Genomic DNA, 17,481 nt, shown 5'->3' on the forward strand with positions numbered 1-17,481 from the left:
AATGGCTGATGAAATTCAATGTGAGTAAATGTGAGGTTTTGCACTTTGGAAAAAAGAATACAGGCATGGACTATTTTCTAAACGGTGAGAAAATTCATAAAGCAGAAGTACAAAGGGATCTGGGAGTGTTGGTCCAGGATTCTCTAAACGTTAACTTGCAGGTAGAGTCCGTGATTAAGAAAGCGAATGTAATGTTGTCATTTATCTCAAGAGGGTTGGAATATAAAAGTAACGATGTGCTTCTGAGGCTTTATAAAGCTCTAGTTAGGCCACATTTAGAATACTGTGTCCAAATTTGGACCCCACACCTCAGGAAGGACATACTAGTCCTGGAGCGTGTCCAGCGGAGATTCACACGGATGATCCCTGGAATGGTAGGTTTAACGTATGATGAACGGCTAAGGATCCTGGGATTGTACTCATTAGAGTTTAGAAGGTTATGGGGAGATCTAATAGAAACTTACAAGATAATGTATGGCTTAGAGGGGTGGACACTGGGATGTTGTTTCTGTTAGGCAGGGTGACTAGGACCCATGGGCACAGCCTTAAAATTAGAGGGGGTAAATTTAAAACGGAAATGAGGCGACATTTCTTCAGCCAGAGAGTGTGGTGGGCTTGTGGAATTCATTGCCACGGAGTGCAGTGGAGGCCGGGACGTTAGATGCCTTCAAGGTAGAGATCGACAAATTCTTGATCTCTCAAGGAATCAAGAGCTACAGGGAGAGTGCAGGGAAGTGGAGTATAAATGCCCACCAGCCATGATTTAAATGGCAGAGTGGACTTGATGGGCCGAATGGCCTTACTTCTACTCCTATGTCTTAAAATTAGAATGTGCGCTCAATAAGGTAGCCAGTGAACAGTGAAATGATCTGCTGTTCCTGTTGTGGCCTCCACTACATCAGGGAAACCAAACATAGGCTTGGAGACCGCTTTGCGGAACATCTACGCTCTGTTCGCAACAAACAACTGCACCTCCCAGTTGCGAACCATTTCGATTCCACTTCCCCCCACTCCTCGGACAACATATCCATCCTGGGCCTCCTGCATTGCCACAATGACACCACCCGAAAGATGCAGGAACAGCATCTCACATTTCGCTTGGGAACCCTGCAGCCCAAGGGAATCAATGTGGAATTTACAAGCTTCAAAATCTCCCCTCCCCCGAGCACATGCCAAAACCAGCCCAGCTAGTCCCCGCCTCCCTAACCTGTCCTTCCTCCCAAATATCCCCTCCTCCCACCTCAAGCCCCAGCCCCATCCCCATCCCCTACCCACTAACCTCATCCTGCACCCTGTCTGTCCTCCCTGGACTGACCTATCCTCCCCAACTCCATTCACCTTCACTGGCTCTCACCCCGCCTCTTTGACCTGTCTGTCTCCTCTCACCCTATCTTCTCCTTTATCTGTCTTCTATCCGCCTCCCCCGTCTCCCTATTTATTTCAGAATCCCCTTCCCCTCCCCCATTTCTGAAGAAGGGTCCCGACCCGAAACGTCAGGCTTTCCTGCTCCTCTGATGCTGCTTGGCCTGCTGTGTTCATCCAGCTTCACACCGTGTTATCTCAGATTCTCCAGCATCGGCAGTTCATACTATCTCTGTGAAATGATCAGTTGTATTAAACATTTACCTGCAGGGATTTGTAGTAAATACAGAAAATGGAATTCTCTTGCTGAACTCTTCTGTGATATAGTCAGCTAGTGGAGGTCTTTAAACAAATAAAAGTAAAATTATAAGCAATTTCTGCAATCAGCTCACTATAAAACCACACACACACACACACACACACACAAAGGTGATCTTGCTTCTTTGTGTATTTAGAAGAATGTTACTGTTTTAATGCAAAACTACACTTTTTAAAAATTTATATTGGGAAAATTTCAAGAATGTAAATTGCCATAATACCTTTCAGAACCCTGAACATATAAAAGAGATACATGGAACAAAAAGTCAAATACTGCCAAGGAAGTGATGGTGAGACCACATCGGGTGATATCAGACTCAAAGGTTACAGCTGACTGAAATGACCAGGCAAGTCAAATACCAATAACAATGGAATTATTTCATACGGCCCCTTTGTCACTCAGAGTTGATGAATAGGAAAATAGTAGCAGTTGTACTATTGGGGAAACCAAGTCCAATGGAACTGGATATAATCAATTTTAAAAACAGAAGGAATACACCAAGAACTTGTGATTACCTGGGTAAGATAGAACCAGGACCTGGATCATCAGGGCCAGGAACAAAAACAAAGCGGCTACTGCAGAACAAGAGAAAATATTTAGAATCTGTTATCGAGCACAGTGTAGTAAAAGATGTGTCTTCTGAGATTTCTGAAGAATTAAGGTTTTGGAGTAGATCTGTAGCTTGAGTTGTGGGTGATGAGGTTGGTTGGCTCACCGAGCTGTTTTTGAATAAAATTTCCTGGAATAAAATTCACCAGAGAGGAGAAGAACAAACAGCTCCCATTCCTGGATGTCATGGTTGAGCGCAAGACAAATGGGGAACTGCAAACAAAAGTACACCGTAAAGCCATATACACAGACCAGGTATTGAACTTCAATAGTAACCATCCCAGCACACACAAATGAAGCTGCGTGCAAACAGTATTTAAAAGGGCAACAACACACTGCAGCAACGTGGAACTACACCAAGATGAGGAGGAATACTTCTTCCAGTGTTCAAGGATAATGGATATCAAAAGAACTGGATCATGAGATGCCTACAGGAACAGCATCAGAAAGATTCTACATGCCCCAACACACTCATCACACTACCCTACATCAGGAACATGCCAGAACTTCAACGACCGCTGGGCATCAGAGTGGCACATAAGCCCACATCAACCCTACGACAAGTGCTTACCCGAACTAAAGACCCACTCCCCGCTATGGACAGGAGCAATGTCATCTGCAAGATCCCCTGCAGAGACTGCGAGAAACACTACAATCGGACAAACAGGAAGGAAACCAACAAGAGTACATGAAACCAACTGGCTACAAAAGAACACGGCCAAAACTCACTCATCTCAATCCACATGGACAAGGAGAGCCACGACTTTGATTGAGACAGCACCAAGATCCTGCGACAGGCTAGGCAGAGACAAGCACGAGAATTCCTGGAAGTATGGCACTCCACGAAGCAGGCTATTAATAAACACAATGAACTCAACCCCACATACATCCCACTACGGGGGAAAGCCAGAAGAAAGGCAGTCCATCGCAACAGACCCCAGAGTTTAATAACCAGGTGGGAAAACACACCGAAGGCTGCATCGGAGGCTGCACTGAGGATGCTACCCAGCACGGTAATGAAAAGTTTGCGGAACAACAAACCAGCTCAGTGTGCCAACCAACCTCCATTTCTGAAGAATGATTTTTTTGAAAAATTCATAGCTGTAGTGATCACATGATGCAAGAATAATCTACATTGCATCAAATGAAATGATTTACACTGAAAAGAAGGATCCTTATTTTAATTTTCCATGATATAAAATGATGCTAGGTTGTACTTTGTTTGAAACAACACAGGGTGGAGCTGGAGGAACACAGCAGGTCAGGCAGCAGAGGAACAGGAAAGGCAACATTTCAGGTTTACACCCTTTGTCAGGACTGGGGAGGGGTGAGGAGCTTGGAAATAAATGGAGGGAGGATGGCGCTTGAGAAAGGTGGGTGGATGGTGATAGGTGGTTGCAGGTAGGGGGGGATTGGTCAGTGGGATGGGTGGGGCATATAGATGAGAAAGAAAATGGACAGGTTGTGTAAGTTTAAGGAGGTAAGGATGAGAGGGCAACTTGGACACTGCATGAGGCTGGGAGTGGGGTGATTTTGAAACTGATGAATTCTACATTGGGCTGTAGGCTCCCAAGGTGGAATGAGATATTGTTTACTCCAGTTCGTATGTGGCATCATTGCAACACTGGAGGAGGCCCATGACGGACATGTCACCCAGGGAGTGGGAAGGGCAGATAAAATGGTTGGCAACCAGAAGGTGTTTTCGATTATAGAGTACAGAGCGCAGATGCTCCGTGAATCGGTCACCAAGTCTGCACTTGGTCTCACTGATGTAGAGGAGACCACACAGGGAACACTGGATATAGTAGCAGAGATGCTCTCTGATGAAGGGTCTAGGCCCGAAACGTCAGCTTTTATGCTCCTGAGATGCTGCTTGGCCTGCTGTGTTCGTCCAGCCTCACATTTTATTATACTGGATATAGTAGGTCAGGTTGGAGGACATACAGGTGAATCTCCATTGGATTTGAAAAGATTGTCTGGGGCTTTGGATGGAGGTGAAAGGGGAGGTTTAGGGGCAGATATAGCACCTGCTGTGGTTGCAGGGAAAGGTGCTGGGTGTGGTGGGGTTAGAGTGGATTGTGGAGTGTGGAGCATGGAGCGGACGAGGAAGTCGTAGCGCAAAACTAGAGGAACAGCCCAACGACCTAAACGTGGATTTTACTAGTTTCAAAATCTCCCCAACCCCGGCTTCATCCCCACCTCTTTGACCTGACACAACCTGTCCATCATCTTTCCCATCTAACCACCCCACCGACCAATTTCCACTGGTCCCTACCTGCATCCACCTATCACCATCCCACCTACCTTCCCCAGCTCCACAGCCTGTCTATTTCCGAGCTCCCCTCCCCAGTCTTGATGAAGAGTGTAAGCCCGAAACTCAACTTTCCTGCCCCTCTGATGCTGCCTGACCTGCTGTGTTTCTCCAGCTCCAGTGTATTGACTCTGACTCCAGCATCTGCAGCTCCTCCTATCTCCAAGTGTACTTTATTTGAAAGTCATTTGGCTAGAATCTCCCAATGAGTTTTCTAAGTTCAAAGTTGCTATTGCTATATCTCTTACGCAAAGCCCAACAACTTCCGGTCCTGTAACATCACCCATCAGTGCCTTTCAAAATAACTTTTATTGCCAAAATTTTCATCCATGTTTTTTGCACTTCCACACTTTTAATATTCCAAAGTTGATTAAACTTGAACTGCCATCCTACAACCTCCATAAACTTCAACACATTCGAAACCACATCGCTTGTAACATAACCAACAGAAAAGCTCATTCCCACCTCAAGTGCTCACTAACCTTTTGGGTGGCTCCCAATATCCTAATGTTTGAAGATACTCATCCTTGTGTACAGTGACTAATGCTGCACACAGGGACATACAATGCCTGGTCTGTAGTCAGATGGTGAGGCACAGAGCAAGGTAACTCAAAGTAAATTTATCAAATTTAACAAAAGCCCAAAGTGAAATTCAGAGGAGGACAAATTGTTAGATCTGTCAATATTAAAGTTGTAAAAATAAATACTTTTATTATTTGCTTCTTCTATCATTTGATTGCAATCTACTAATCGGGCTGACTGAATGTGTAAAGCACTTACTTTTTGTGGATATTCGGATATTCACAGATAATATCTGCAAGTGTTTTTAGAGACTCTGGAAATGTGATAAGATTAAATTAAAAATAAAGTTGGAGTTCTATACAAGTCAATTAATAGATTTTTTTAAAAATTGCACCTCACCTTTTAGAGACTTTATTTGGTTGTTTCCGTAGGGAGCAGAGGAAAAATTGCCACAGAAGATGAAACAAGTGGGCGGTATGGAAGAATAACCTACAGAGCACACAGTATAAGTATGTGCGGTCTACACCACGATTCCAGGAATGTTTAATGCAGATGGATTTAATATTAAAAACATCCATTTTATAAGACTGCATTCCGGAACAGTCGACTGAAGTAAATGATAATCTTCTACTCAACTTTCTTTGTCACTAATTCTTAATTTTAGATAACCAATCATTACATATTAAAACAATTTTTTTTACGATTACAAGGTGATAACTCTATGTCAGCAAAAATACTTGTTTCAAAGAAGATTATAACTCTCTCTCTCCCCTTGCTCCCCAACTAATACTCATGGTTCTAAAAATAATACAAACAAGAAAAGGGGCTTGATGTAAAGGTAAAGAAGAGAAAGAAAATGTATGGATGTTGGTTACAGGCAGGATTGGGCTTAGTTTCCAACTCTGTAAGCTTAGACAAGCTCAACACCTCAATGCCAAGTGGAATTCTACATAGCGTGATAAGCTACAATTATTTGATTAAATGAATACAGTCAACAAATTACCTGAAAACATCATATGAAGTTTTTCAAGTACTTCCACCTGCTCCAGCCACAGATCAGAGACAAAAACAAACATGGCATCTTCATTTTCTTCCTCCAATTGCTTTAGTTTTGTCGAAGATTTCACGGATGTAGCAGAGGGACCACCAAAAAAGTTAATGTTGCCATAATAAGATCTATGAGACAAAGCAAGAAGGCTTTCAAGTTCCTCATGATAAGAAATCGAGTAACATTGAATACCACAAGGACCATTAGCCCATACCAGCAATTTGAACTACTAATGAATCCAAGATTTCTTCTAAACTGTCAAATGGCAATTTGTGAACAGGGAGAATGCTCCAGTTTACTTTGACCATTTATAAATTAAGTTAATAGTTTTAAAACAATTCACACGAACAGTTTAATAAGTTAATGAGGAGAGAAATCCTTTGAAATGTTAAAAGAAAATTTTTTTTCCAAAACATACAGCAGGTTGTGGAGAAAGTGGAGACAATCGTCTCAAGAACATCCACATTTAGGCTGAAAACCCAGATTTCAGGTCTGTTTCCACTTTAGCCAATGGACAAAGACAGACAACATGGGTGTTAAAATTTATGGCTGAATGAGTTCACTGCCGTGAAATGAGATTGTCCACTTTAGATCTGAGAATAACCATTCAGATGGCTTTCTTAAATGCGATTTAGGCTTCCATGTAACTATGCACCAGCTCCTAGTGATTTGTGTATACAAAGTAACTGAAAGGCTAATGAATGTTGATCCTTAGCTCAAGGGTTTCAAAGTAAGGAAGCAATCTTAAATTTAGAGGCAGGCCATTTAAAGGCTAGGATCAAGAGGCATACTACATGAAACTACTTCTCAAGAAGGGATATGTAATGGTAGGTCAATTGGAAGTTTCAGAAAGAAACTGATTATTTTTGTTGGGCAAGGATAAATGGGAATGTGGAACAATGGTGGGTAACTGAAACTGAACCACAACCAGTCATCATCCAGCAGCATGGTAGTGGAGAACTGAAGGTCTTAAAAATATAGTTCTGTTCTTGGGATCAAGGCATACTTAAGTGGCATGTAGATATTGTTCTGATAGCTATTATATCTTATACGGACAAATTTGTGAATGGCTATATTTAAGACTATATGTTCTTATTGGAACAAAAGTAAAGCTTAGAATTATAGAATCATTCAACACAGCATTAGGTAAGAATCTGTTCATCTTCCAGATACTCAGAGCCATGAGCTGATGTTCACCATCAATAGCCTACGCACTGCACATCAATTGCAGTGGTAGGTCATTGGAATTCATACCAGCATCCAATTTCTCGTTCATGCCATGTTTAAATCTCAGTTGCACACAATATCAATGTCAAATGCTGCTTGCTTGGTCTGAAGTAGCCACTCTGGTTAGTGTGGAGTCCACAGGCCATAGAAGCATGCAGCAATGCCACTAAAAGGTCAGTGGCCTTTTTCGCTATGCAACCTCACACCAAATCCCCTAAAGTCTCACATCCACCATCAAATTGCTAATTTTTCTTGAACTGCACGTCTCTTACTCACTTTGGCACCTCACCATCCTTCTGGGCCAGGACCTTGACTAACCAGTCCTTCTCAGCTGTTCACTACTGCCAAACCTTTCAAGATGCCTGGAGAGGTACTGTGAGGATCTAACTAAGCACGAAGTAAATAACCAATGAGAAGGCCAGGTGAGAGTCAGAGATGCACTCTCTTTTGATACACAAGATGGGTGCCTTTCCAAGTGCACAAAGCAGCAGCATTGCAACGTAAAAGGTGTCTGTGAGCTCAAATCCGCACATCTGAAGTGGTAATATGTATTACAATTGAATTGGAGATGTGCCATGATGACACATTGAGCCCAGTGCTTGGCTGACATCAGCCTTTGTCGATGCATGACACAGCTGGTTGCTGTCCATTCAGTGTCCCTCAGGGTATTGAGGGATGCTAGAGACCCAGAGAAGACACAAGCGAGCTGCAGTTGCCAGGCACTTGCTCAGACTTTATGGTCAGGATTTGTCATCATGCAGTCATCTTGACTGCCTGGGAAAATTTCAATCTGCAAATAAATGAGATGAGATTGGTAATGAGATGTCAATGCGTGCAAAAGGCCCATCACTGCTCGCTAGCAAGATTTTCATCAAGCCATCAAAATCTGGACAGAAAATTGGACGCTTTATTTCTTTGTCAAGAATCTAAATTTTTCCATTTGCTATGTTTCCCCAACCAATGTCCTTGTCCCATTCAGGACCTGACAAAATTCAACCCATTGACTGTGAATCTTGTATTTAACCTTTTCCTCCATCATACCACCACCCACGTAGGTCCCACCCCCTGAATTCCTAAACACCTTCACCTCTCCGTTTTGAACTGTCTCTTTAAAACATCTCACTTTATCTAAAGTACCCTTCACTAGCTTGGTAGCCAATACTCAAAATCCCCTATGAATATCCTTGGTACATTGCTGAACATTAAAAGTTTTAGCAAGGCATTTGAAAAGGTTCCCCATGGTAGTCTCATCCAATATTTTTTGAGGCATGGGATTCAGGGAAATTTGGCTGTCTGGCTACACAATTGGCTGACCAATACAAGACAATAGGATGGTGACAGATGGAAAGTATTCAGCCTGGAGCTCGGTGACCAGTGGTGTTCCGCAGGGATCTGTTCTGGGACCTCAGCTCTTTGTGATCTGTATAAATGACTTGGACGAGGAAATGGAAGGGTAGGTTAGTAAGTTTGCCAATGACACAAAGGTTACTGAAGTTGTAGATTGTGTGGAGGGCAGTTGTAGCTTGCAACAGGGCATAGGCAGGATGCAGAGCTGGGCAAAGAAGTGGCAGATGGAATTCAACCCAGAAAAGTGTGAAGTGATTCATTTTGGAAGGCTGAATTTGAATGCAGAATACAAGGTTAATCGCAGGATTCTTGGCAGTGTGGAGGAACAGGGGGATCTTGGGGTCCATGTCTACAGATCCCTCAAAGTTGCCACCCAAGTTGATAGGGTTATTAAGGTGTGTGTTGGCTTTCATTGGCAGGGGAATTGAGTTGAAGGAGCCTTGAGGTTATGCTGCAGCCCTATAAAACCTCGGTTAGACCACACTTGTGATATTGTGTTCAATTCTGGTCGCCTCATTATAGGAAGAAATTGGAAGCTTTAGAGAGGGTGCAGAGGAGATTTACCAGGATGCTGCCTGGAGTGGAGGACAGGTCTTATGAGGAAAGGTTGAGGGAGCTATGGCTTTTCTCATTGGATTGAAGAAGGATGAGAGGTGACTTGATAGAGGTCTACAAGAAATTGAAAGGCATAGATAGAGTGGATAGCCAGAAACATTTTCCTGGGGGGGAAATGACTATTATGAGCGGTCATAACTTTAAGGCGATTGGAGGAAGGTATAGGGGAAGATGTCGAAGGTAGGTTCTTCACACAGAGTGGTGGGTGCATGGAATGCGCTGCCAGCAGTGGTAGTGGAGTGTCAGATATAGTAGGGACATTTAAGTGACTTTTGGATAGGTACATGGATGATAGTAAAATGTAGAGTATGCAGGTAGTTTGATCTTAGAGTAGAATAATAGGTCAGCACAACATCGTCGGCCGAAGGGCCTGTACTGTCCTATTCTATGTAAATACAAGTTTTTAATTTAATCTATAAAGTTACCTCACTCATTAATTTATTGCACATGAATTATTAGAGAATTATTAATAATTTTTAGTTTAAAATAGTCAATTATATTGTTTAGTTTAGTTGTAATAATTTAATAGCCTACAATAATGGCTTGAGTCTTAGGCTTTACAATGAACGAAAATATTATTCATCATTCATATCAAATTCCAGGAAACTGCTTTGAAGCAGATACTTACCAACAGTGTAGTGAAAATTACCTTGTAATGTTGGAAGGTTCAGTGGGTGGAAAACCAAACCCATTGACATGAAAAACTCCATCTTCGTACCATCCTGTAAAAGAATTCTTATAACAACTGCCATTTCCAGAATTAAAGTTGATCATAAGTTTATCAAAAAGATTTTATGAATAATATACAAAACTGAGTAATCAGATTCTGTCTTGGCTTGGCCAAATTTCAACCCTCAATCTGAAAAACAGATTATTTGGTCACTGATTACTATTTGAGGAACCTCGCACAAATTGTCTGCCACTTTTCCAAACAACAGGGTCTACCTTTTAGAAGTACTTCTTTGATCAAAGATATTTTGGGATATTCTGAAGGTTCCAAAGATACTATATAGGTACAAGGTCTTGCTTCATTGCAATACTTTTCTGACAATTAGTCCCCACGATTAGGCTTCAGTCTGTGCTATTGTAATGACAGCAAAGTTTATAAGTACCTTCTTAAAATCAATTAATTGACCATTACTTAAGCAGAACTATTAAAATTCAAGAATTAAAATAGTTTATGATGCTTCACACCATAAGCTATTAAATTAATAATAATTATTATGGATGACAAAACAAAGAAGTCTCATAATGCAATGACATTTGGTGACAGAAACACATGAAATTTGCTGAAGGCACTGTTGAACTAAAACAAAAAATTCTTCATTACCTTCTGCAAGAACGAAGCAGGATTCTGTATATAAGCCACTGTGAAACTGGTGCTCCATGGTTAAAGAAATTCAGGATAAATTACAGAAATGCCTCTTAAAATATATCATTGATGGAAAGCGCCTATGGAAGGTGACTTTTTAACACAATGCTTTGATCGTCTGGCAGAGAAACTGAATGACGGGTACATTTTCTTTCGAAATAGGGACAATGTAATAAAAAAGCAAGTCGCTTCAGGTCATAATTGTGTTAATGATATGCTCAATGCAAACACAGAGTTTCAATCGTCAGGAACAATTCTCCATTGGTTCTGGTACCAAACATTGTATGCAGTTGATTTGAAGTGCAATAGGAAAATTGAGCTTTTTATGTCTTTTATATATATTTTCTTTCCATTTATTCTCAGGAGAACCATAATCTTGTTAAAATTTGTAATACCATTCCAAGACTTCTAACAATCCTCAGTTGCACATCCATTAAATGTTTCCTTTTAGTTCCTTCAGCTATATATCACAGAATTGTTACGATGCAGGAGAAAGGCATTCGGCCCAATTTATCTGCACTGGTTCTCTCAGTGAGCATCATCATTTTACTTCATTCTCCCCCTCTCCGCCCATAACTCTGTACTCTTATGGATCATTTTTTTCTCAATTGCTGACATTTAGTCTTACTGCACAAAGTACCACTCAACATCAAATATAAATCTTATAAAAGATTTCATAAAAATAGAACTCCTTCACTCTATTGTTTCTCATTCTCAAATCCAAAAATATCAATGTTTTAATTTCTCTTTTAAACTGCTTCAGAGTTATCTGTTGAATGAGATTATACTTCACTTTTCAGCTGAATTCACATGAGTTCTACACTGCATAGTTGAAACACATAGAAGGATATGGCTTTGCTAAGATTGAGTTGAACAGTTCCAGTTGGATCTTCAAGAAAATATTTTCCCTGAAATGGTAAATATAACTAAGTGATCATTCAGCATTATCAACACTGACAAAAAGCTTCATTTCAGATTTTGGTTGCATTGGACTTCTTTACAGACTCATAGAGTCACACAGCATGGAAACTAACCCTTTGGTCCAAACAGTCCTCACCAACCATGTTTCCAAACTAAACTAGTCCCACCTGCCTGCGCTTCGCCCATTTCTCTAAACCTTTTCTATACATGAATTTATCCAAATCTGGTTTAAACCTGCATCCACCACTTTCTCACAGTTCATTCCACACATGAAGCAGTCTCTGTGTAAAAAAGTTATCCCTCATGATTTTTTAAAATCTTTCTCATCTCACCTTAAAAATATTTCCCCCAAATTTTGAACCCATCCACCCTAGGGAAAAGACCCTTGCCATTCACCTTACTTTAATTCATATAATGTTTTTAAAAAGACAAAAGGTGGCAAGTAATAGCGATAAGTATTAGAATTTTCTCTTAAATCCAACTCTCCTGCCCCATGGTACAATATTAGAAGGTATCAATCCCACTGCTAATGCATTACACTTTTTATAGTCATGAAGTGAGTGTTTGAGAGTCAAGAAACAAACTTGGACCACTTCTCGCATATGATGCGCAATTCCAACACAGATTAATTCATCAATCTGCAGGGGCCCTCTCTTTCAGAGATGCTGAGGGCGACAGCAGTGCTTCCTCCAGCAAGTTTCAATAGTTAACTTAATACAGGCCAAGGATCTTGAAATGCCATTACGTTGTACAATTCAACATTATTTAGAACTTTAAGCAATTTCACTGCCATTTTATTGAAAATATCCAAGTTCCACCGCATCAATTCAAAACTGAAAAATGTTGGTAAAATTCAGAAACCTCCGTATCAGATTTCACCATAAAAGCAATTCAATCGTGAATTTTTCAAGTGCACAATTAATTTATCACCTCACATCTGCCCCACCATTGTTCATTTTATTGTTCTCAGAATACTGGCTAAGAAAAACTGCCGTATTTCAGTGTAACCTGGAGCCAGATATCCTAGGTATCAAACTCTTAATTACTAAGCTTACCTCTTTAAGTTGCGTTATCATCCCCAGAACAATGACTTCTCCAACCTTTGCTGTGCTACCAAGGAGCATTTCTATAGTTTTTAACTAAAATAAAGAAAAAAATTATGAAAACTCAACATTTACAGGTATAAAATGTCTTCTTCTTTACTCTGTATTGTGGAATCACATGAAGACCATCTCACACCAGCAGTTTAAAAAGTAGCTTTAAATTAAATGCATCTGATTTACTGCAAAAATGACACCCCCACGTTGCCTTGCCCATATTTTACCAATTGAGGAAGCAGAAATTGCAGAATAATGTCATCATTTTCAAATTACTGTATCACTTTTCTTCATAAATGCTGAATAGGATCAACATGAAAATACTTGTCAGTCCACCTCATCATTGATTTGTGGTCATCATGTGATAGTAAACATGTTTTAAAAATTACCATTAGGATCCTTTGTTAAGTGAAGTTTTTATGGCATACAATCCTATGGGATCCCACCTGAAAAAGGCAAGCTCTTTGGTTCCCATCTCAGGATCCTACCCAAGATGGTAGTTAACTGAAACGGAAGGCATTAAATGTTCCAATGACATTTCCATTTTGCTCCCACTCTGTTTATGCTAGAAATGTGCAAAAAGAAATGGCAAAATAGATTGAGAAAAATTACAGAGATGGACAAACATAAATATTTATAAGAAACTTAAAATTTATTTGCCTTTTATCTATAAGAGGTAATACAGCCCAACTGACAAAGACAGTTAAACATATATATTTGGAAGACAACAATTGACAAACATGTGACACCTTACTTGAAATTTATTTCTGTTCTCATCAGGATGTGATCCTGTCACAGGAGGTGTAAATAATTCATGTCTATGTGTTCGCTGTAAAATAAAGTATTAGTATATCAGACAAGTCGCTTGTCTATTCTGCAGATACTCAAGCATTTAAAAAGTTCTGACACCTCCATAAATACAATTTGTTAAATGGAAATCAATAACCCTTCCTAAGTCTCTCCCTACAAATTAATATAGACAAAGTGGTATAGGGCCACTTTACCTTCTCTGCGTTGTATGATTCTACATAGTGAATCTAACCTTTCCTTTGAAACATCAAACTTATTCAATAACACAGGTATTCTGTAGTAATTCAGAACTTGTTTGAGAATGCTAAAACTGTAGAAAATATCTACAACTTGGTTTGATGAAGTAATCTTTTTTAAATATGCATGAAACAGATTTAAAACGAATAATCTTAAAGCCAAAATATATTGCTACAATGAATAATGTCATCTTATAAAAAACTTGATTCCCACAATAATGAGTCACACTTTTCCTTTATCCATAATAAATAAAATCTTTATAAAACTGAAAGAAGTTGGACCCACTCTGCAATTAAGATTTTACATTTAACTGAAGTAAGTCTATGGTTGAATATTTTCCATAAATTTTCAAAGTGTGGGGGCCAAGCATGTCAGACAGCAACCAATACACCATTCTCATCGGTGAGATAACTCAACTGACTGGCTCTTGAGCTGTACGATGGTAATCAAGACCTGAACACTGATGACCCAAAACACCAAATGCTTCAGGTCAATCATTGGTTGTCAGCTTCTGGATTCTAAAGTCTGGCAGTCAAGGCCTTAAGGGATCCAGCAGCCAGAAGGCAAGATAGTTTCTCACTCTTTTCATGGAGTGGATCTCGCAGGCCACTCACTGCTACCACCTGTATCTCCAGTTGCCTCCAGATTGGGGCAAATGAAGACCCTGCATCATTTAACTTGGCAGTCAGAATGCCAGGATTTCCCAAACAGGAAACAAGGCACCTTTCTCACTTGCCAGGGCAGCAGGTAATTGGGGAAATGGCTTGTTGAGGCTCTTAAGTAGCTATTAATTGATCACCTAAGGACCTTAATTGCCTGCACATTGCAAAACTTGCCAATGGACCTTATCGCCCAAATTACAGAAGTAGTGAGAAGGGGTTGGGTTTCTGATGAGGCCACTTGCCCAATTATATCTCCTTCTTGGCAATTCCAGATCAGCAAAAATCAGGCCCTATATTTTTAAGTAAGTGAGATAAAGTATAATTTGCCATACTGAACCTGGAATATACACAAACATTATCTCTAGCTCTCTATCCTTCCGTGCACAAAGACACTCTTTCACAAAGTACTAGAACCGCACACATTGAAGTTATTTGTTTTCAAATTATGTTCAGACCTGAATTACAAAAACAAGATTATGAAATAAAGAGATTATTTCCCCATGAAGGTTTATTTTTCTCTCTCCTTTACCTGTTGCATAATAGTGTAGCGTTCACAAAATAGTTCAGCTTTGTTTCTGGCAGTTCCAAACAGACAAGGTGCACTACGATCTGTCATTGCAAGACTGCAGTATATAAACAAGATTTTACTTGAAATGCATTTCATTAAATAAATCAATTTATTTCACATATGCTTTTCCACTTCACAAGGAAAATAACAATCTGGCACACAGGAATGGTGATAAAATTAACCAAATTAGCATCTCAATACTTTACATTCCATTCTTGTTCACCAAGAATGTTTTATTTATTTTGAAAACCCTTCTTGCCATTGCATGAATAATTGGATTCAACCAGTATCTGGAGGCCTAACCATTTTAGTTTTCATCTTGTGTGAATGTTGAATATCTCTCCTTGTGTCATAATAGCTTTCACGCTGTTCTCACCGCCTTCCATGCTATAAAGAATATCAGTACCTATCTACATTGAGAGATATGCAACAAAGAGAGAAAACTTCACAGCTTATTCATTGAATTAGCTACTGTATTTGAAATCAAGGAGGCAGAACCTAGACTTTGTAACAGTGATGAGTTAGAATACAAAGTTCCAAGAGTAACTGAACTGCTTAACTTCTGCAGTGAATGAAAGATCAAATTTATTCCTGTTTAAAAATACAAAACATTAAATGCTACTATGATATTGTATCTCAAGAATGACCAAGACTTTGTATCCTATGTAACCTAAGACAGGCTAGCTAGGGATGAACAGGATACATAGAATCATAGAATCCCTACAGTGTGGAACCTGGCCATTCAGCCCATCAAGATCACACCGATACTCCTACGAGGTTCCCATCCAGACCCAACCCCTACCCTCTAGCCCTGATTTCCCACAGCTAATCCACCTAACCTGCACATCTTTGGACATAATGAAGCAGTAAAGAAAATTTTCAAGAAATAATGGCTGAACATGTGAAAGGAAAATGTAAGTTACGATGAGTTATCTACAGACAAATATTCCAGCGGTTTATCAAATGTAACAGTGCCACTACACACATAGGAGTTTTTGAAATTATGTGGTAGCCAAGCCCATAAAAATCATAATAAATCTGACCCCTAAAAGAACAATATTTCCAACATAAGTTACACAAATAAAAATTATGAACTGTTTGAACTCCTAAATAAACAGAATTAGTGAAACTCACGGTAAAAATTTCTTCCTTTCTGTATTGTAGATGTGACGAGGAACATCAAATGCACCAATTATGTTGAAGATGTGTTCTCTGTAAATATAAACACACTATTATCAAGAATAATTTAGCAAAAAAATACACCTCTATATTTTACTGTTATGACTGTTCGAACAGAAGAAAATAACATACATCTTCAGTGGTGACCCACTGTGGTCTTGCAGGAAAAAAAAATGCAGCACTCTATTTCTCTTCTACTCATTTATAATTTATTTAAACTCTGATATTTAATTTGTTATGCTTCATGCAACAGTTCGTTGTATTTTTGTTTTTCACTGAAACTTTTATCTTCCTGACGGCCAGAAACCAGGCAGAAATTATTGCTAGGAAAAAAGTACCTTGAGTTCCCCCTTTTATTTGCCAGACATCTGAATTGCATGGAAAATCTCACCATATGTTAAGATGCATCAGCCAGGTGACAAGGCAAATCTAATTGCCACAGAGATGACAGGATATCTTCATTGTGCTTTAGATGCATTTGTACTGTTGATCTGGCAGCAGTCTCCATTTAGAATGTGTACCGGAGGAAAATTTCAGTTTAAAAAAAAAGACTGAGAATGAAAGACTGGGTCAGAAAGTGAATTCAGGGAAAGCATTGAGAATGAGAAGCAAGATCAAAGAACTCTGGATTCAAGATGGAGTGATAGAAGTAACAAATTTTACATTTGCCTGCTGTATTATTATAGTCTAATTAATATGCAACTAAATTTGAGGGTAATGGAAGTCTTAAAATATTAGTGAATGGATATTCCCCACATTAAAAATATTGGGCTTTTGTTTAATAGGAGCAGAAATGTGGCATTTCTGAGGTATTTATCAAAGTACATAAAAGCTGAAAGCTGAGTGAGATTGCCAACCACAATATCTGGTCAATCTAGCACATAAGTCTTTAATTTGACCTACATAGTTTCATCACACGTCTGACTGCACTCCTGGACTGCTGCCTCCACCATTGATTGCTCTATCATGTTGCAGTTCACTGAAAAGTAGAAACACACAAATCAAACGTTGTTTTTGCATTGTTTTGTTTCTAGTTTTAAATCTGGATTTTTAAAAGAATGAACACACAGGTCTCCAACACACATGAATCCCTATCAGATGGGTAAAGAATCACATACAAAATCTACAACTTCAAAATGTTGATACAATCAGAGAATCATACAGTGTGGAAACAGGCCCTTCGGCCCAACAAGTCCTCACCAACCCTTGGAGCATCCCAACCAGATCCATATGCCGACAGCCCACCTAAGCTACACATCCCTGAACACTACGGAC

General features: G+C 39.7%; 1 protein-coding gene across 1 annotated transcript in view; it reads right to left on the reverse strand.

Moving 5' to 3' along the window:
* pole2 (polymerase (DNA directed), epsilon 2) overlaps window positions 1-17,481 on the reverse strand; it is a 36,037-nt gene that overhangs the window by 7,355 nt on the left and 11,201 nt on the right. Inside the window, 13 exon segments of the mRNA XM_048538271.2 lie at window positions 1,627-1,704; window positions 2,197-2,256; window positions 5,382-5,436; window positions 5,523-5,612; window positions 6,127-6,299; window positions 10,010-10,082; window positions 10,691-10,739; window positions 11,584-11,640; window positions 12,709-12,792; window positions 13,505-13,579; window positions 14,989-15,082; window positions 16,162-16,239; window positions 17,110-17,185. Of these exon segments, the coding sequence (XP_048394228.2) occupies window positions 1,627-1,704; window positions 2,197-2,256; window positions 5,382-5,436; window positions 5,523-5,612; window positions 6,127-6,299; window positions 10,010-10,082; window positions 10,691-10,739; window positions 11,584-11,640; window positions 12,709-12,792; window positions 13,505-13,579; window positions 14,989-15,082; window positions 16,162-16,239; window positions 17,110-17,185 (1,042 nt within the window).

This window comes from Stegostoma tigrinum, chromosome 10, assembly GCF_030684315.1.
Source record: "Stegostoma tigrinum isolate sSteTig4 chromosome 10, sSteTig4.hap1, whole genome shotgun sequence".
Taxonomy (NCBI): Eukaryota; Metazoa; Chordata; class Chondrichthyes; order Orectolobiformes; family Stegostomatidae; genus Stegostoma; species Stegostoma tigrinum.